A 21310-nucleotide genomic window follows, 5' to 3' on the forward strand; every position below is an offset into this window, starting at 1 on the left:
CGGCCGGCCGGACAACCGTTTCCCTTCTCCACTTGCCATTTCGACGACATGTTATCCGTAAGGGGGCACGCAGGTTCTGTCTTGCACCTGCTTCTGATATATACCGAAAATTAAGAAGCTCATAATGTGACGACCATGTACATAGCCAATGTGTACGTCACGCCAATCCTTTCAGCGTGACATGCAAGGAAACACTCATTGGTGTCTCCGCCATGCCACTGGCTGCGTGCACAGTTTTTGTAGTCCGTTTTGGACCCATCATATATAGTTTAGTCCAAATATTAATTTGTGTGCATCCTCCTTGCATGATGTATGAACAAGGAAAGAAATAGCGCGTGCTATACAAAATAATGACGCCCCTAAAATACGATGTTAGCGTGCTATTAGCAAGATATTGTATACTAATCAATTTAACGAGACAATTCTTTACACGTTATAGCGTGTTATTAGCGACGCTATAGCCTGCTATGTTTTCCAGTGTGTATCCGTGAAAGGAATTTCATTTTTTTAGTAATGCATCCTATCTTCACAATGCGGAAGAAGACTTGACCCCAAATTTTAGTCCCAAGTCTTCGTAAACAAATGTCCAGTGTCAGCTTGTCAGCATAGTTGGCTGATGGATGATCGATCGGTCTGAGTGATCCCCTTTAAGAGAATTCTCAGTCGATGTGGGAGTCCAGCACTGCTACTTCTGCTAGCATATCACCCACAAGAAAACATCGACCATTGAAGTGAGACAGAGAGTCATGGCAGACCTGGTTGTCGGGTTGGCCAAGTCAGTGGTGGAGGGGGCATTGACCAAGGCCCAGGCGGCCATCGAAGAAGAGGCCAAGCTTCGGCAGAGCGCGCAGCGCAACCTTGTGTTCATCACCGACGAGTTTGAAATGATGCACTCATTTCTCAAGGTGGCCGACGAGGAGCGCCTAGAGAACAAGGTGGTGATGACGTGGGTGAGGCAGATCCGCGAGCTGGCGTACGACGTCGAGGACTGCATCGAGCTCGTCATCCACCTCGACATGAAGAACAGGTGGTGGTGGCGCGTCGTCCCGTCCTGGTGCATGGCGCTGCCGCTCCCGCTGGACGAGGCGGCCGGCGAGATCGAGCAGCTCAAGGCCAGGGTGGAGGACGTGAGCACTAGGAACACACGCTACAGCCTCATCAGCGACACCGGCTCCAAACCCGTCATCCTGCAGCAGGAGACAGCGGCATCAGGCGCCGCTATCGTGGCTGCGACCACCGCCGACATGCTCGCCGAGGCAAGGGGCGCCACCAAGAGGCACCAAGGATTCAGCGACCTCACCCGGCTGATCACCAAGAAGAGGCAGGACCACAACAATGGCCTTCAAGTCATCTCGGTTTGGGGTGCGGCCGGCGACCATGGGACGACATCCATCATCAGGAAGACCTACAACCACACAGAGATATGTCAAGATTTCTCCTTCCGCTCCTGGGTGAAAATCGTGCATCCTTTCAATCCCCACCAATTCATGCGCAACATGATGTCTCAGTTCCATGCAACATCTTGCATGGAACAGAGAGCGACCATAGGCAGGGATGTCTTTGAGAAGATGGAGGCCACTCAAAAAGATCTCTTAAGTGAGTTTGAGGAGCTATTCAAGGAGAAGAGGTACCTCATCGTCTTGGAAGGCCTGTCACACATGGTAGATTGGGATGCTATTAGGGCATTCCTTCCTGACACCATGAATGGCAGCTGGATTATCGTGTCCACGCAGCAATCCGAGATAGCAACCTTGTGCATCGGACACTCATACCAGGTGGTGGAGCTTCGGAAATTCTCGGAGGAGCACTCTGTTTGTGCCATCCACAAGGTGATTAAAATCGAAACACCATTAATTTACTTTCTGTAAATCTTCTGGTTTTCTACCTTTTAACCGTTTCTTTTTCCTCTGCATATAAGAGTTGTATTAATCTAATTTCCTAAAATTTGACGAAATTTCTATTAAAAAATGTCAACATCTAAGATACTTAATATATACAATATGACAATTATCCCCTTAATGCATTTAATGATATTGATTTATAATGTGCATGTAGATATTAATCTGACAATCATATTTTTCTAGAATAAACTATCAACTTATTTTTCTACAATAAACTATCAATTTCAATCGCTTACAACGTTTAATCATATTTTAGTCTAATGCTATCTCTATAAATGTATAGTATGATGCTGATGATTTCATTTATTATTTTCTCTAAGTCATAGAAGAACCTATTATATTACTCTCTCTGTCCCAAAATAAGTGATGTGGAACTAAAACCACTTCATTTATTTTGGGTCGAGGGAGTATGATACAATATCAGGATCTCTGCAATATGTTTGGTTAGCATTTCATGACATTACACGATAATACAATATGATACACCATTGTTGAACTTGTGAATAATTATTTACAAAATACCAAAGACAATATATTATTTTAAATTGCATGACAAACCTACTTATGTAGAACTATACATCTTCTCGAGTAGATGATGTTATAGGAAGCATGCGGACAAACTTCTCTACCATCATTAATATGTATCTACTATTATATTAAAATAAAAGATGAAAAATAGAGAGGTGTGATAGCACAGAAAGAAAAATATTCGGCCCACATTTAGTGGGCCGTCCCTTTATTAATAGATCACAATAGTTAGTTCTACATACACATACGTGTATAATCGTACTTGTTACCTCCACATATCTGAACACATATCATTTATTAGATCTTCATAATTATTCCTAAACGTATCATAATTAATAGATCTAATAATCATATTTGAACTGCACTAGATATGCTTATTCGTATCGAAACAAGCCAATACAATAAATCTTCATAACTATATCTGAAAAATTGATAACTAATATATCTTCATATTGCAAAAGAATATTTTTTAAGGTCATGTGTTAATTAAAGTTGAGCTATAAAAAAACATGAACAAGTTAAACATACTTAAATGCAAATCAAAATGTAATTATTTTACAGATAATAAATGTTCGTCTTACCATCTTACGCTATAGAAAATTAGTGGAACCAACAACTTAGAAAACTATCGGAAAACTAGTAATATCACATATAATACACAAAAATGTCTTATTTTAAGCGATGTGAGATCATCTCTCATTTAAGAAAATATATATCTTTTTTCGTTCTCTTACAAGTCACCAGTTATCCTATGCGACAAACTTAAAAATTGGGTGACAAGATTCCCTTTATTACCTTGAATTTTTTTACAAGATTCCCTTCCTTGGAGCATCTCCAACAGATGCCCAAATTCTTGGGAAGGGGAAAGTAGGTTATTAGGAACCGGAAAAGTTTTGTTGTATCAGAAGCCCTAAATTATTTCCCCAAAAAATTAAACATGAATGAATACATAAAACAATTGCATATTATGAACTAGTATGAAATGTTGTACATAAAACATGAAGTGACATACGCGACGACACATCTTTCATTCTCTCTACCACGACAGACCTAGCTCTATGGTGTAAATTTACTTACGCCTATAATGCACGTCGAAGTAGAAGTCATCATCGTCGGAGTCGATGTCCATCACTCCTCTGTCGGAACGGCCTGCCATGTGGTCATTGCATGTAGAAGGCTTCACCTCCTCCTCTACCTTGTCAGATCGTTCCATCTCAAGGTCGTCGAACATCACACGATCCTCCTCCTCCTCCCGCTCCACGTTCTTGTGCCACGTCTCCTTCACGGCAAAGCATGCAATGTTGTGTATGACAAACTCTGACTTGGCATTGACAAACTTCGCCATATAGAGCGCATAGTTGGCCTTGGCATTGCATTATGTATCGTCCATAGGTGTGCCTTATCCTCCTCACAAGACATGATTCGAATAGGAGGGCACAGAAAATCCATGGAGTCAACCTCCTCGGGGAAGTTGAGCAACACCCGTTGTCAGTCGAAGTACAGAAGCACCATCACGTCGTACGCTTATGTTGCCAATTATGCGGTGTCAAAGGTGCCGAGCCTTCACCCCCACCCCACCGCACCCCTAGCGGGGTTGTGGACCTTCACCGCGAAATAGCACAATGGCTGGCTAGAGCGAAGGTGGCGGAGTCTAGCATGGGGGCATATGCCAAGGGTGTGGTGGCAGCAAGTAACCTCGGCGGCAGCGGAGAAGAACCTCGGGGCCGCACATTGGGGCCACTCGCAGCCAAAATCGACGGATCAGGCGGTTGGGTAAACAGATCGGTGGTAGGTGACAAGGTGGATGAAGGATGAACTTCCGCTCTAATGGCGGCGGCTGTTCTGGAGGTGACAACGGGGATGCGACTTGAGCGTGGCCGAAAATCTGGGTGGAAACTGCCGGCGGGGTGGTGGACCGACTCATGGCGGCGTAAGGCAGCTGGAAGCGGAGTTGACGAAAGTTTCAGCAGCGCGATTGGATTCATGTGGTTGTGGTTTTTTTTTGGGCAACCGCTAGATGTGTTGGAAATATGAAACATTCTTGTAGCCAAAATTTAGTTACATGTATTGCAGTTTTTTTGGCGCCGTGGCTGTTTTTGTCATCTATCGGGGATGCTCTTAAGCTAGTTACGAAATCTCCCTAATAATAAAGCAAATACGATTTCTGGTCGTCCTTCATGGAAATTACCCCTAAAGTTTACATAAATTACCCAGCATGCCACCGGTAAGTAATAGAAAACGTTTCACAAAGCAAAAAATCTTGAACTGTGCCGGCCCATGTAAAAACCTCATATATTACGCTCTGCATGCTGGGAGAATATCCAGCACACCGTATGGGCCGGTCCATGCACAGGCGCCTGCTTTTAGTTCCGTTTATTTATTTATTTTTAGTTCTGTTTTATTTTTTTATTTTAAATAATTTAGAAATTCAAATAATCTTTAAAATTTTAATAAACTGAAAATTATAAATCAACATATTTAAAAAAATAAAATGTTTGTGACTTCAAAAAGTGCTCGGAGTTTTGTAAAAAATGCTCGCATATACAATAAAATGTTTGCAATTTTAGAAAAATATTTGTACAATAAGAAAAGTCCATGATTTCAAATACAATTCCATGTATTAAAAATTATTAAAGGCATTTAACAAAATGCTTTCTAATTCAAAATATATTAATGCATGTAAAAAAGGTCCTAAAATTTTAAAAATAGCTAATGCCTATTTTGATAGTTTCTTTTTTTATTTAAATTTTCCGTTCCATTATTTTTTTTCTAATTTAAATAATTTAGAATTACAAAAACTTTTGCATATTAAAAAATAGGAATTTTGAATTAAAATGCTGATGAAAACATAAAATGTTTGTGGATTCAAAAAAAGCGCCGGATTTTTATATATTTTTTTGCAAATTCCAAAACAATGTCCATGAATTTAATAAATATATTACTGACTTATAAAAATGTATGTTTATTCAGAAACATTTCCTGTGTTTCAAAAAATGTTTGTGAACTTAAAATAAAATCCTCCAACATAAAAAATTATGTTCTTCTTTTCTTGAACTGGTCGCCAATTCAAAAGAAAATATTTAAACCCATTCGAAATATAAAAAATATTCACGATTTCTAGTAAATGTTTGTAAATTGTAAAAAATGTTTTCGATTTTAAAATTGTTCACGAAAGATCTAATGTATGTAGTTAAACATTAATGCTTCTAAGTCTTTGTGACAATATAGCTGTGTGAATTTCGAAGAATTAACTGTTGGATGGATCGAATTATTATTGTATGTTTTCTAAAAAAAAATTGAAATTCAGAATAAATCTTTGAGTTACCAAGATTTTTGACAACCATGATATATATTTTTTGAGAATGTAAAGATTGCTTCAACTTGTGAATAAATTTAATAGAAAAAACATTTTCTTGTATTTGTGCATAAAATTTCAAAATCAAGCGATGATAGGTGAACATAATGTGGTCGCCATCATTGGAGATTATGTTTTTTTTCTTCCGTGACAACGCACGGGCCATTTTGCTAGTTACTCCAATCTGTCTATGTATATGCCTGGCCTGTCTCTAAATTATCAATGTCCTAATCTTCCGCTCAATACGCAGGCTTCTCAAGGTGATGCGGATGAAGACAAGAACTCAATGGTAAGGAAACTACTCCAACGTTTCTACGCGCCTTTTTCCTGACTCTTATTGCTCTTGCATGTTAATATCTTTATACACATATATACAGGGCTCAGATGGCGGTGATGATAAAGGCAAAGAACCAATGGCTTCTCACGAGAACAAAATTAGAGAGAATAAAATCATGTCACTTAAAGCGGAAGCAAATGAATGGAACAAGAAGAATGGTGGCCTTGTTGGACGTGATTCACGAATGACTGAACTTGTTGAATGTCTAGCTCAGGCACGTGTCAACTCTCTCCCAGTTATGTCCGTGTGGGGGATAGCTCAAGTTGGGAAATCAGCACTTGTCAAAAAATTGTTCTATGACACAGTGCTTCAGCTTCAGGATGGCAAATCCAAATATGAGGATTATTATTGGGTTGATGTATCCCATCCATTTAATATGAGAGACCTGTATCTGACATTACTTTCAGATTTTCATTCGGAGAAAGACCCAACTGAAGAGTGTCACCGTCTTCTGAAAAAAGATTGGTGCCTCATTGTTATCGATGATCTCCGGTCCACAAAGGATTGGGACACGATACAAGCTGCCTTGGTATCCAAACATTTAAAGAGCGTTGTCATCGTCATCACAACTGATCCAACCATTGCTGAATATTGCACAAATAAAGAAGAGCTCGTGTTCAATGTCAAGGCTCTAGAAGCTACTCATGCCTTGGATCTCTTCAAAAAGAAGGTATGATGTTTTTTTTCTGGGCAATCGTCCGCCGAGCTAATTTATTTTAATTGCGTGGAAGACCAAGATATTGCATAAATCAGCCTAATTAAATGAGAAAGGTGTGATAGCTCTATGAACAGTAAAATCAAAAAAATCTGAAACTTTGCAGCATCAACGATGATCAAACTTTGTAGGTTCCTACAAGTTTTCATGTCAAAATATAATGTAGAGAAAGATGTACAAACAAGTTTCAGATTACATCTAAAAAGTGCTCAAAACTTCAAGCATTGATTTTTTTCCATGTGTAGAGCTCCTCGAATAGTTTGCTTTTAGTTTGTTGAGAAATCAAGCCTCCATAGAATGCTATATGTGTTTTATATTCATGAAATTGTTTTTAAAGAATTTTAGCTCTAGTGTTCACAGTCATTTGTGTTCCAGAGATCATGCTAATAACACATGTCATGTATATGATATTCTACATAATATTCGTTGTTTTTATCTCATTAATGATACTTATATTAGCTGAAGTGATGATAATTTTCTTCGTTTCCTTGTATTTTTTTGTTGCCCAAAGTATGTTGAACAATTGTTCCTCGGTAATTTATCACTAATTATAAATATGTACAAAAGTATACAATGGGAGCAAAACGTCCAGCTAGCCTATGCCTATTTTATAAAACATCAGGAGAAGATTATTGGAGGAACTGTTCTGTACAAGTCTTGATCGTCTGTGCTTTTATTGGTTTAACTGGCATTTTTTGCATTTTCTAGTAAGCTTGCACGTGCTTTCGGTTGCCATAAAATAATTATGATAATAATTTTCTAATATTTACCTAGTTTCTCATCTATATACATGCTTTATAAATTACCAACCATATTGCTTTGGTGAAATAAAACTAAATTATATGGACAAGCAAAGAATGCAAATAATATTTAAGACCAACGAATTGATATACTGTAGTCATCAATTCAAGAGTCAGCATAGATCATTAGTTTTAAAATACTAAATTTGTTATGACATTAATTGATCATGCAAATATATAAAAATCCTGAAGTATGGGAAATTTCTATGGCGTACGGATATGAAATATTACAGCTGAAACATGGAATATTTAGCATTTTTTTCTAAGGAAGAATGTAAACAAATATTACGACTCAAACATCCAATGCTAGGCTTTTATAATTTGGTCGTGAATACATGCATGACTATTGAATAACTTATGCATTTACTCTCTTGATCAAACTTAAATGGGTGCTCAACTGTCAGTTGAAGTAGAAAAACATGTGTTTTTGTAGAGTGCCCACACTTCTGTATACTTCTAATGCTAACTTTCTGGCTTATCTAATGTAACTGATGTTTAGTCCTAATGCTAACTGTCCAAGATTAACCTTGATAATTAATTCATTTTAAGAAAATACGCAGGTACATAAGAAGGATTCACCATACCCTTTAAAGGAGCATGAGAAGGATGTAAAAGACCTTATTTCAAAGTGTGGCGGTCTTCCCAAAGTAATATCTGCTATAGCTGGGTTACTGGCCATGAAGACTAGCAGAAGGATAGAAATTATTAATTCTTTGAATGAAAAATTTATGCACCGTCTGGAGACTGATCTGGATTATGACAATCTACAAGATCTATTTGGCTGGATGCATTCTTACTTCCGTACTTGTCCCGATGCACTCAAGCCCTGTATCTTCTACCTGTCGATTTTTCCTCAAGATAAAACCATCCGTCGGAGGCGACTAGTAAGGCGGTGGATTGCGGAGGGCTACTCCAGGGACAGCGAAAATGAATCAGCAGAGGAAAATGGGGAGAAACACTTCTCCAAGTTGCTTGAACTGAGCATAATCCAGCAGATATCGTCACAGTCTTTGTCATCATCATCATCAGTCAACAACTGTTCTTTCAGTGTGGACAAAGTTAGGATGGTTATGTGCCAGGTGAATGGCTTCATTCGGGAGTACGTTGTGTCACGGCGCATGGAAGAGAACCTTGTGTTCGAACTGGGTGGAAAATGTGCACTAACCACCCAACGCAACGGGCGTCACCTTGTCATATTGGTAACATGGAAAAGAGATAAAATTGTGTTCGCAAGTATGGACTTCTCTCGGCTACGGTCACTAACAGTGTTTGGAGGGTGGGAATCATTCTTCATCTCTCAAAGTATGAAGATGCTTCGGGTGCTTGATCTAGAGAATGCAGAGCCTTTAAAGGGTGGTGATCTTGAAAATATACTAGAGTGGTTGCGTCGCCTCAAGTTCCTCTCATTGCGAGGGCACAATGAGATCAACCATCTACCAGGTTCATTGCATCACCTGAGGCAGCTCCAAACACTTGATGTGAGGGACACCTCAATAACTACCCTTCCAAAGAAGATCACCAAGTTACAGAAACTTCAGTACATTCGTGCCGGCACCCGTACCATGAACTTAAAACCACCAGTTTCATCCAGCAGATGCAACCAGTTGTCTCAATTCTGCAGATGTCATCCTCCTACAATCAGTGTTCAGGTGCCTACAAAGATGGGCAAACTGACTGCGTTGCATACACTTGGTGTTGTCAACATCACTGCTTCAGGCACAAAGAAAACCATGAAAGAGCTCAAGAAGCTCACCCAGTTGCGCAAGCTCGGGGTGTTTGGCATCAACGGGAAGAACAGCGGCAATTTTTTCTCTGCAATCGAAGAGCATGCCCATCTGGAGTCCTTGTCAGTTTCACTCAACAAGGACACCACACAAGGTTGTAGCTTCATCAGAAAGGACAAGAACAGTCAACGATGCTTGGATGACATGATCTTCTTGCCTTGTACAAACCTTCGGAGCCTTAAACTGTACGGACTTGAAGATAAGTTGCCGAAATGGGAGGAGCCTGTAAAGTTTGGAAACCTCACAAAGCTGGTGCTGGAGATGGACTATTTAACAGGAGATGTCATAAGGTTCGTTGGCAGTCTTCCAGAACTGTGCATTCTTCGTGTCAAGCAGCATAAAGTTGTTGGCCTTAATTTCTGTGTCATGGTGAATGGATTCGAGGATGACTCCTTTAAGAAGGTTAAGATCCTCGAGGTTTCCTGCTCGAGCAGCTTATGTGTAACTTTTGGATCATGGACGATGAAAAAACTTGAGCTGCTCATGGTTGACTGCAACGACGGGTCACTGTCTTATGAGTTCCGTGAGCTGAAAAACCTAGAAGAACTTAAGGAAGTCGTGCTAGTTAACGGATCTAACGCCCAAGCACTGAAGCAACAACTCGAGCAGCAGCTTGCCGAAGAGCACCCAAAAGAAAAGAAACCTGTCGTGAAGCTGGAGAAACCATCAACTTCGTCCTGAAGTGTGATTTGTGATTAATATTAGCAGTTTATTCCCCTTTGTATTTTTACCATACTAGCTCGATATCCACTACGTCTTGATTTGTTTCTGTAATATACTTTAGAGGCCTACAAAAACATCTTAAATTTTGGTACGAAGATAGTACTTTTCCTCTACATTGGCATCATTATTGTGATATATATGTGGTTAGCTGATGTAAGGGCTCTGTTTATTCTCCATTTTCTTCATTTTTTTAAACTACCAGCCTTTGTAGGCCCTGTTTGTTTTACAAGTCCCGGGACTTTTTTTAGTCCCAACTTAAAAGTCTCTAGTCCCTACCCGTTTGTTTTCAGGGACTAAATAGGGACTAGAGGTCATTAAATGACATGCAAAAAGACCATGTTACCCTTAGTAATGTAGTAGTAGTTATTAAATGACATGCTAAAAGTAGGGGCATTGTTGGAAAAGTGCTAAAAAAGTCCCAAAAAGACCCTCCCACAGGGACTTCTTCAAATAGTCCTAAATACCCCTTTTAGTCCCTAAAAGTCCCTCCTGTTTGTTTCACATGGGACTTTTTGGGACTTTTTTTAGTCCCTACACCAAAAAGTCCGTGAAAACAAACACCCCCATAATCTCTGCGTGCTGGTTCCATACACAATAATATGCAAGTACAATACTCTACCTAATTGCCTTGGTTATGAACTTATGATGTGTTTTTTTCGAAAAGGAGGCATCGCCCCGGCCTTTGCATCGAGTGATGCATGCAGGCATTTATTAAGTATGAAACCAGTCTGAAAAAAGCACAAAGTAGTCTAGAAAAACAGTACGGAAAGAGCATACTGATACTAGCATAAAGAGTAGGTTGGTGTTACCGCTGCAAAAATCCATAAATTGGCTCCATCTTTGTTTCCTTTCAAAAGGATGTCTATATTCAGTTTCGATTTATATATATCGATCTTTGTCTGTCTCCTTTGTAGTTTTTTTTTTGGAAAAGGAGGATTTCCTCCGGCCTCTGCATCGAAACGATGCATGCGGCCACTTTATTTATGAAATCAAATTAATGTTCAAAGGATACAACCAAGCTGCACACAGGCAGCTAGAAGATAAAAAGTAGTACAAAACACTAGTAGAAAATGACCCATTTGTCATGGTTCCAAAGGCCCATTAGCCCCGATTCTGAAACCGGGACTAAAGAGTCGGGACTAAAGCCTAAATCCTTTAGTCCCGGTTCGCTTATCAACCAGGACATAAGGATCTCCACGTGAACACTGTGGGGAGCCCACGCAGGAGGGCCTTTAGTCCCGGTTGGTCACACCATCCGGGACCAAATGGCATCTACGCGTCAGCTTCTGGCCGGAGCTGGTTTTTTTTTAATTGGGGGGGGGGGGTTTGGGGGGTTTTGAAGAGTTAATTTAGTGGTTTCATATTGTGTTAGCTAGCTAATAGAGAGAAGTGTCCTCTCTTTCTCCGTGCTTGGGAGACCTCGTACTTCGCCATAGCGAATAACGTAGGCGGCTCCTCCTCCATTGGCTCCGCTGCCTCCTCCTCCATGGGATGGGGCTCCACTTTTGGCGGCTGCTCCCCTCGCCTTCCTCCCTCTCCTCTGGCTCCGATGAATCCAGAGGCTGCCCGGAAACAAGACGAGAAGTCGGCTTACCGCGGATCTCCTCCATAAGCTACTACCGGCGCTTGGATATCAGCATGGAGTACACGGTCATATGGCGCCTCAACATGTCTAGCGATGGACGCCTTTGAAAGTGACGGTGGCTGAGAGGATAAATGAGAAGGAATGGGGTGGGCTAGGCTCCGATTGTCGCCATCTGACTTAAATAGTCGGCCTTCTCCCTCGGACGACATGTCGGAGTAGCGCCTTGCTGCATGGAGTGGAGGTCGTGCCCATCGGACCAGTAGTCTATCCGTGTGACATTGTGGGCCCTTGCATTTAATCCCATGCGGCGCCCGTGTTTGAGAGTGCCCATACCACCCTAGATATGGGTCGGGCATGGAGAGTGCTAGTCAGCCCGAGCTTTCGAGCTAGGTGTGGGGAGTGGGGCTAGGTGGCCAAAATTCATTCTGGCATTCACCGAGCAGCCCGCCCGGACATTTGAGGCGGGTATAGGGGGTCTGGTAATAGACGCCTAAGGTAAAAGGACACCTCATAGGAAAGAAACTTACCAAATTGAGGAATTAGTCAGTCCGATAATGGCCATATGCAATCTTTGTCAGTGCGGTTCGACAAGGACAGTCTAAATTTGTTGCGTTGTATCCACGAAATTTACCAAAGACAGCAAGTGCAATATAAAAGTGCTGAGAATTTTTCTACAAATCAAGAGAACTGAGAATAACCGGAACAATATATGCCATATTTACTTTCCAAACTGTGAAGAGTTGAATGGCATTCCACAATCATAGCATACAAATCCTGAAACGAGTTCTTCTGAAAACCAGAGCGTTTGTTAGATTTCATCGGTTCACCTCATGTGGAAAGCTATGAGCTCCCAGGATATGTGGCAAGTACTTACAATGGGTAATGCACTGCCAAAACATCCCAAGACTGAATGCACATGATGCAGGTTAGAAATAATTCCTTGGACATTTAGCAAGAAAGAAATACATATTTATGTTTGAAGAAAGAAAGAAAGAAAGAAAGAAAGAAATACATATTTATGTTTGAAGAAAGAAAGAAAGAAAAGAGAGGAGCTGAAACTGTGGTTTACTGTCAGGTCGCATCACATTCATCAGAGTTCTAAAAATGTATTCTACAGGCTAAAATCAACCCACTACAACCAGTACTTCAAAGGAAGAACATCTACGATCTCACTTCAACACAACGGTGCTTGTTGACATCACACTCCAATATATGGCCAGACATGTGTCAACTATTACTGCCTTGTGTGAATGAGAAAAAGAAAAAGGCACACAACTGAATAATCGAATAAGATCCCTGGTCACTGCTTCAATCTACATCTCCATGCATGTGCCGCCTCATGGTCTTTCTTGAGGGCATTTCCCCTTGTTGCCATCATGGGTGATGAGGCCGTGGCATGGTTTTCATTTTCAGTGAGATTTCAATAAAATTCACTGAATTTCATTAATTTCAGCAGACACTGAAATATTACGTTTCGGTCAAAATATTTCAGCAATTTCAGTAGTACACTGGAAATCAAATATTTTTTAATTTATTTTTTGAAAATTTCAAATATTTAAATAAATTCAAGTGAATATTTCGACCCTTTGGCCGAAATGCAAACTGAAATTACTGAATTTCACTGAATTTCAGTGATTTCGGTTGGTGCTGAAATTATTTTTAAACTGAAATTGAAAACCATGGGCAGTGGTCGATGAAGGCCGCGCCTTGAAATTGGGCGGTGCCAGTCACGCCAGGAACATCAGCTGCAGCTTGTACCACATGGGTATCCTGAGAATGAGAGAGAAATCACCACCAAAACCACCACAGAAAAAATCGAGACAAACACCAGGAATGAACAGCGGCTGCCTGATGTGCACCGGGAAACATATGACACGCAGTGTGAAATAAACAGAACAAGGATGGCCAAAGAACCCAGCAGTTTTAATTCGGAAGATGTTACAAACTGAAATGGAGAAGAGTCTACAGTGCTAGCTATTACAGAGCAACTTGTGGTACAAGATAGCATAAGCTTCACAACATAACTCAATTATTATACAGGACCAACACACCAACACCTCCAAAGTTCCACACTTTACACACGACGAACAAATATAAACAGCGAATCAATTACTCGAGCAGAAGAAGATATTATGAGCTTCACAACGTAACTCAAACTTCACAATCCTGAGAAGAAAGAGGGCCGTTCCAGAATGCCCGCATGAGTGAGAAGCGCCCAGAGATGGGTCATGAACTCCCCGCCGGAGGCGAGTTTCTCTGCATGGATCTCTACATTGTCCGATGGCGCCAGAAAGAGTATGAACTCCGCCCAAAAGTCAACCAACAACTTCCAACGCTGTTCTTCCTCTGGAACCGTGTCTGTAAGCTCTCTCCCAAGCTTGGCTCCCATATCTAAGATCTTGCCGTCGATGCCGTGCAAGCCCGTCATCAGCTTGTCACATCTACTGCTCAGAGTTTCACACCCGGCAAGGTGCTGCCGAGCCTCCATAACCACTCCATCGAAGATGCGCCGTGTGTCGTAGTCGTAGCCATGGCCAGGCAGCATGTCCGGAACAAAAGCTACCAGGTAGGCACAGTAATCTGACAGGCTCAAGGCAACAAGACGGTTGACGTTGCCCTCCACCTGCACCTCATTGCGGGAGATGGTTGTGGCGATATGCCATACAAGGATCGTGTGGATATGTGTTTTCAATCCGCAGGCCCATGAGAATTGGCTCCCCAGCTGATTTGAAGAGGGTGATGCTTGTCCATTTTCTAGCTTACCGTTGTTGTGTTTGAACCGAGAGAGGACACGAACGATGACAATATTTGCCAGTTTTATCTTTTCCCCAGCCCTCTGTCCTTTTCTACTAGTCTTGATCGAGCCTAGTGACAGATAAGATAGTGCATTCCACGGATCATAGTCGAAATTGAGTAAGAGAGAGTACTGCCCCAGCTTTCTTTCCCACGTGGTTCTTGCTATTGGACGTGAATTGTTTCTTTTTATCCGTGGGCTTGTAATTTCATCCCTAATGTGTTGGCAGAGTTCCTCCACTACTACCATCCTATGAGGAGTAATGAATGGGCTGGCCATGCACACCAAAACTAACTTGGCCATCAGAACAATGGTAACCCAACGAATAACATCGGTTCCATTGACCATTTGTACCAAATTGCTACGGTAGTGCCTGCTAAATGCTCCGGAATTGCAGTTCCAATAAATAGCTGTTGATAAAGCAATTCCTGAATATAACAAATTGAACCAGGCTGATTCCATCCTTGTATAGAAGAAATCAAACAGGAATGACAACTCCTCCTCGATAACTCGAAAAGCACGAACATAGCTGCCATTCTCGGAGAGGAGACCATGGAGAACGAGATGCAGCGTCTTCTCAAGGCCAGCTTCACTGAGCCGATAGCCACAGAACCGCCGTTTCATTAGTTTGAATAATGTGAAGGAGAGCGCAATATCTTTGTAAGCTTCTGCAGTTTCCTTGTGCTTGAAGCTGTGAGAGTCGATCCATCGCCAAACACAATCAATGGTGATGTATTTGTGAATGGCCACCTCTTGTAATCCAACTCTGTATTCAGGTGCTGATGGAACCAGGGAAGCCAGTCCCACTTCCCCGTCAAATATGTAGCTGTACCCCTCCATGGTGCTTGGATCAACGACGTTGTGAGCTAGCTGATGCTCGACCACCATGTAATCAGCAATCACTTTAGAATGGGCCACCAAACTTCCCTTTTTGCTCACATTACTTAAATTCCCAAACTTGAGGATTGTCTGCATGATGCTGTAAATATAAAAAATCCATATGGTAATGTTGTAACTCTTGTCGCCACCGCTACCACTGACTATCAGCCACAGCACCAGAAAGATCTGCAACACTTGCTGCGCAAGCATCCTTTTCCTCTGCTCAATATCATGGATACTGTAGATGGAGAGGGAGCTAGAATTTACTTGGGTCAGGAGGAGGAAGGTGCCCCAGAAAACGAATGTCTGGTCGCGGAATAGACCAGAGTGCAGCAGACCGATGGTGTACGGCGCCAGCACAGTGGACAGTGTGTACACTGTCCAGACGAGGAGGCGGAAGAACCCATGGCTGTACCGCCGGCGGAATGAGCCGAACAGCTCGAGGAGGACCCATGCCAAGGTGCTGAAGAGGACCAGCACTTCTACTCGGACGAGCCGAGCTCCGGTGCTACTGAAGAGCCTGGCAAATGTCGCGGTGGTGTTTTTGGTCTCCATTGTTTGTGTGATCAACTGGCAAGCTCCACTCTATATCTGTTTCTCTCCAGTTGAGTCATAGATGCATGGAGTACGATGCAACCAGAAAAACAAAGGATTTCTTTTGTCATATTTTCAGACCTGGCTGACAGCTACTTATTGAAAGTTAACAGCGAATGAATTGTGTAACTATAACTAGTCCTGGTCCGGCCGTCCTGGCACTGGGGATTAATACTCCTATATACAAAGGCCAGCTTAATTTGCTAGTGGTAGCGTTGGGCATTGACAAATGGCAATCACATTCAGAGCTAATTACTATACATGGAGTAGCATACATGCATGCGGAACTAGTATGAGTTGTGGGTAAGGATGCTTTTTTTTTTTTTTGCGAGAGGATACTTAATTGTTTAAGCCATTACATAGTTGACTTTAGCAGTAAGGCGTACCAATCCTGCGTCTGTTCCCATTTGGCTTTAGCCGATGTTTAAACAACTTAATTTAGACAAGTCTTTCTCCGTTAAGAACGGTGAGATCAATTGAGTTTCCGTTTAGGCGTCCTTTGAAACTTTCCCGCAAAACAATACCTGGAAAGCAAAAGCATTAGCACGTAGTTCAGCAAACATATTGCACCAAACATGTTATTGAAGATATTGAGCAAACCAATAGTACTCAGAAAAAGCATATATTTTTCATAAAGGAAGCCTGGAGACTGAATCTCTCTCTTATTTCAGTAGTAGGAAAAGGGTCTTTAATCCCGGTTCGATTGGACCATTAGTCCCGGTTCGCGAACCGGGACTAATGCTAGCCTCGGTTCGGCCCCGAACCGGGGCTAATGGCCTTCCACGTGACGGGGCTGGGAGCGAGGGGGAGGGGTATTAGTCCTGGTTCGTATTATGAACCGGGCTATTTCTTCGTTGTTTTTTTTAGCAATTTTTGGATTTATGATTTTGCACTAAATTGGATGGGTCTATTTTGCTGCCCCCTGTTTTTCCATTTATTTGTTTTGGGCATTTTTTAATTTTTGTTTTGCACTAAATTGGATGGTACATACACAACAATAAAGGAACAACTATATTGCACATCGTCACGAATATATTACACCATCTCATCCGTCGTGCTTTGTCGAACATATTTACAAAATGTAGACACGAGTTACATGCACATATATGCATCTTTTTTATACTATATCATTTCCGTCGAATGGCAATAGTACTCTCCGTTGACATCTAGGACCTCTGCATCAAAGAATCCGGCAATTTCCTCTTGAATTACTTGTACATGTTCCTGTGGTAGAAAATACCGTCCCACAACCGTTTGATATAATTTAAAGAATGGTTCAATATATATACTCATCTAACAACTCATCATCATCTTAATCATATACCAAGTTATCATATGATACACATAAAGTAAAGCAGAGAAACATCATAATAGTCATCATATGCATACATCCTAATCGATCGTGTCAAGTTAATATAAACCAGAATAACTTGTCTCTCATAAGACCTAGTCTCCGCTCTTAGGTATAATGTCGTAAAACAGAATAACACCTATGTCTCCATGATGAAGCACAGAGATCCAACGATCTTCAACTTGTGGCTTGCGATCCTTCTTTATTTCTCTCCATGCTTCAATTTGGAGCCTTTTTGATTTTGATTTGAGGTTACTCGAGTATAGAGCATCGAACTCAGCCCTCAGCGGGCTTTTAATTTTCATATGACCTTCTGGATGCATCAACAGAGACACTACATCATGTGGCAGTTGCTGTTGAAGAACATAATAATAGCCTATTTAGCAATGTAATCAACACCATTTATGCAATAATATAGGGTACTTAATTAGGAAACTCTTACCAACATATTTCGGCGAATGTCAACCGGCCTCAACCTATGCACTAGTGGCATGTAAAATGTATAATTTTGGCCAATTCCAAAATTATACGGGACGGTATCCCTAGAAACCAGAACACCAACAAGAAAGTATAGAAGAACATCCTTCTCCTCCCAAGTTAGATGTGATCCATACGTGTAGTGTGTCGTGTCAATTAATTTTCTTAATTCACTAGAAGAAATGAAATAAGCTATAAATTATAATTTAACAAATTTAGTATGTGGATGAACACCAACTATTTCTAAATATAAATGCAAATTACTCCCTCCGTAAACTAATATAAGAGTGTTTAGATTACTAAAATAGTGTTCTAAATGCTCTTATGTTAGTTTACGAAGGGAGTACTTGACAAATATGGTTGAGGAACTCACATGGAGGTAAAACAGGAAGCATATCAACAACCACTCAAATGTTGATGTTGCCTGGCATATTATCTTCAGGACGAAGATCGATGGTTATTTCCACACCCTCGTGAAATCCATATGCCTTGCAAAGATCTTCCAATTTAGGCACCTAAATTCTGTGTGAAAAACTGAATTATCGTCGCCGACATCCCCGTACCTGTTCATTATCTTCGCCGACATCCTTCAGCGCCTGATTCTCCAGGCATCCGCAAATGGCCTTCTCTCGCACCCACTTGACTCGGCTATCCCATGCCCAGTTATTCAATATGCACACGACACTCTGATTATTCTTCCTGCGGATCTCGAGCAGCTTACAACCCTCAAGTCTATTTTGCTGGACTTTTCAATGGCAACATGTCTGGTGATCAACTTCCACAAAAGCACATTTGCGCCTATTCATGTGGATCATCAGTCTGCCTCGACACTGGCCTCCTTCTTCGGATGTACAATCGCCACCTTCCCTCAGTCCTATCTCGGTCTTCCTCTGTCCACGCATAAGCTAAACATTAAAGATTTCTTCTTCATTATCGAAAAAATCGACAGACGCCTTGCTGGGTGGAGAGGACTGCTTCTCTCAATTGATGGGTGGGTAATCCTCGTCAGAGCGGTTCTCCGAGCTCTTCCCATTTACGCCATGACAGCTCTTATGCTGCCTTTGGGCGTGATTCAGGAAATGGATAAACGTTGTAGGGCTTTCTTCTGGGTAGATCAAGACAAAGTGTCGGGGGGTCAGTGTAAACTTGCCTGGGACTTTGTTTGCGCGCCGTTTAGCCATGGGGGACTAGGATTCTCATCCTTGCATCACATTAACTCATGCTTACTGCTCTCTCATATTACTAAACTCCACTCGGCCACCTCTACTTCATCCGCTTCCCATCTTGCGACCAAATACTCTTGGTCCGAGACTCGGGACCTTGACTCCCCCCACCCTTCAGAATCTCATATATGGAGAGATATCGCCAAGGGGCTAAGTTTCTTTCGCTATATTACCAAAGTCCAAATTGGGAACGGGAAATCCACGGCGTTCTGGCTTGACCATTGGGTCCCTAACCTACCTCAAAACCTTGCAGAAACTTTCCCCGCCCTTTTCTCCCACGCTCTGCGTCCAGGGGCCAGCGTCGCCCGAACCTTCTCCTCCCCACATCTGCAGCTCGACTTGGTCCCAAGATTATCCCATGCTGCAGTCCTTGAACTGGAAAACCTTCGACTTGTGGTGGCTTATGTCACCTTGGATATGCAGGTACATGACAGACGGACAGGACGCATAGATGGCAAGCCCCTGACCTGCAACTCTGCATACAAGGCAATTTGGAGTGGCACGCCGGTGGACCACTTCGCGTCGGCCATCTGGAAGAACTATGCACCCAATAAATGCAGGATTTTTCTCTGGCTGGCGGGAAAGAACCGTCTATTCACCAACAACATACGCTTTAACAGAGGACTTACAGACTCCTGCAACTGCCCCATCTGTCCGGAGCCGGAATCTATTGAACACCTTTTCCTCCATTGCGGACACCTTCGCCCCCTATGGCAGGAACTGACGGCGCTGTCGGCCTCCACACCGACGGATCTGCGCAACCTATGGAGTCCTCAACTATCCAACAAGACCCGCTCCACAGTAATCATTGTTGTCCTATAGAACATATGGAAGAGAAGGAATGCCAAAGCTTTCCGAGGAGATCTTCAGCTTGTTCACTTGATCGCTCGCTATGCGGCAGATGACATTATGCTGTGATCGAACGGGTGCTCCGAGGAACAACCAATGCTCATCCTATGCGACTGGAGTACTATGTTGTTTCACTTGTCTGAGAGATTGTGACCCATTGTAACTCTTTCTCTCTTTCTTTTTTTCTATCTTTTTCCGCACTCTCATCCCCCACACCCACCTCCCCCCACCCCCTCTCTCTTGTGTACATGTAAATTCTCTATCATATTTTATAAAAAAGGTTCAGGCCGGCGTAAGCCCGCCGTAGCACCGTCAATTTTTTTTTGACAAAAACAGTCAAAATTGGTTGCATGGTATCTCCTTTCCCCGGGACCTACATAACCATTATATCCAGCAAATTTGCCAAAGACTGCAAGTAGAATCTGAAAATCCTGAGAATTTGGCTGCAAATCCAGAGAACTGAGAATAACCGGAACAATATATCCCACTTTTCCCTATGAAACTGTGAAGAGTTCGATCGCATGCCCCAACCGTAACAATATAAATCCTGAAACAAGTTGTTCTCAAAACCAGAGCATTTCCTGGATGGATTTCGTCGGTTCACTGCTTGTGGGAAGCTATAAGCTCCCAGGATAAATGGGGGCAATGCACAGCCTGAACAGCCCATGGTCTGATATTAATTCGCACAGTGCATGGTTTTAAGGGCGAGGGCGACCACCGCATTCTTACGCGGTGTCATCCTTGAAGTGGCGTTGCCGAAAGATGAGTTGATGCGGATGCGGGGCTACCTGAGAGACGATCAGACGAATGATAGCGAATTCAGATGAGGAAATGCAAGAGTTGTTGTCTCTGCTAGCTGGGCCAGATACAGACTGCGGCACAAATTAAGCCTGACAGTGTCTGACTTTGGGAGAGCTGTATATATGCCAGGATCGAACACTGATTAACTGAACACCGTAATGGTTTGCAAATTCAAATAAAACATGCTCTGTGTCTGTGACAGACTGACAGCAGAGGTGGTAGACAGGAGTAAACGATGGTTAAAGGGAAAACTAGTGATGCATTTTGCGAGAGAAAGATCGGTGAGTGTCAAGCTATTTTTTCTTTTACAGCAACCGAAGAACCCACTCTCCAGCCTTCTCTCTTGGTGTGGTCAGTCGCGCGATTATTCTTTGAACAAGCTGTAGATGGTTTGGTTTAGGATAAAACAAAATATCAACTTAGTTTGGAATGAAGGGCGCATTAAATTTAGAGTTTACATGCCCTTGGAGTTTAAGCCCGTCAACAAGGACAGCTTGGAGAGCTCAGCTACACCACAGACAAAAGATATTGACAAGTATAGTATTTTGAAGATTAGTTCAGTGGTTCTCCAGACTTTAAAAGCCTGCCTTGTGAGTGTCAACTGAAACGAGCTT

The 21310-nt window shown here is 42.0% G+C and overlaps 1 protein-coding gene across 1 annotated transcript; it reads left to right on the forward strand.

The window, feature by feature from the left end:
* Positions 1 to 514: 514 nt before the first annotated feature.
* Positions 515 to 10295, forward strand: LOC123412745 (disease resistance protein PIK6-NP-like). Its single transcript, XM_045105680.1, has 4 exons — positions 515 to 1829; positions 6035 to 6073; positions 6162 to 6791; positions 8197 to 10295. The coding sequence occupies exons 1-4, from the start codon at positions 747 to 749 to the stop codon at positions 10099 to 10101; spliced, it is 3657 nt and encodes a 1218-aa protein (XP_044961615.1). The 5' UTR covers positions 515 to 746; the 3' UTR covers positions 10102 to 10295.
* The last annotated feature ends 11015 nt before the right edge of the window (positions 10296 to 21310 follow it).

The sequence above is a fragment of the Hordeum vulgare genome, chromosome 7H (assembly GCF_904849725.1).
Source record: "Hordeum vulgare subsp. vulgare chromosome 7H, MorexV3_pseudomolecules_assembly, whole genome shotgun sequence".
NCBI lineage: Eukaryota > Viridiplantae > Streptophyta > Magnoliopsida > Poales > Poaceae > Hordeum > Hordeum vulgare.

Bases quoted from the DNA above. Each gene is read 5' to 3' on its own strand.
- LOC123412745 (XM_045105680.1), top strand. From the start codon at position 747: ATGGCAGACCTGGTTGTCGGGTTGGCCAAGTCAGTGGTGGAGGGGGCA. The intron at 1,830-6,034 runs GTGATTAAAATC...CTCAATACGCAG, and splicing joins CTGTTTGTGCCATCCACAAG to GCTTCTCAAGGTGATGCGGA. The intron at 6,074-6,161 runs GTAAGGAAACTA...ACATATATACAG, and splicing joins ATGAAGACAAGAACTCAATG to GGCTCAGATGGCGGTGATGA.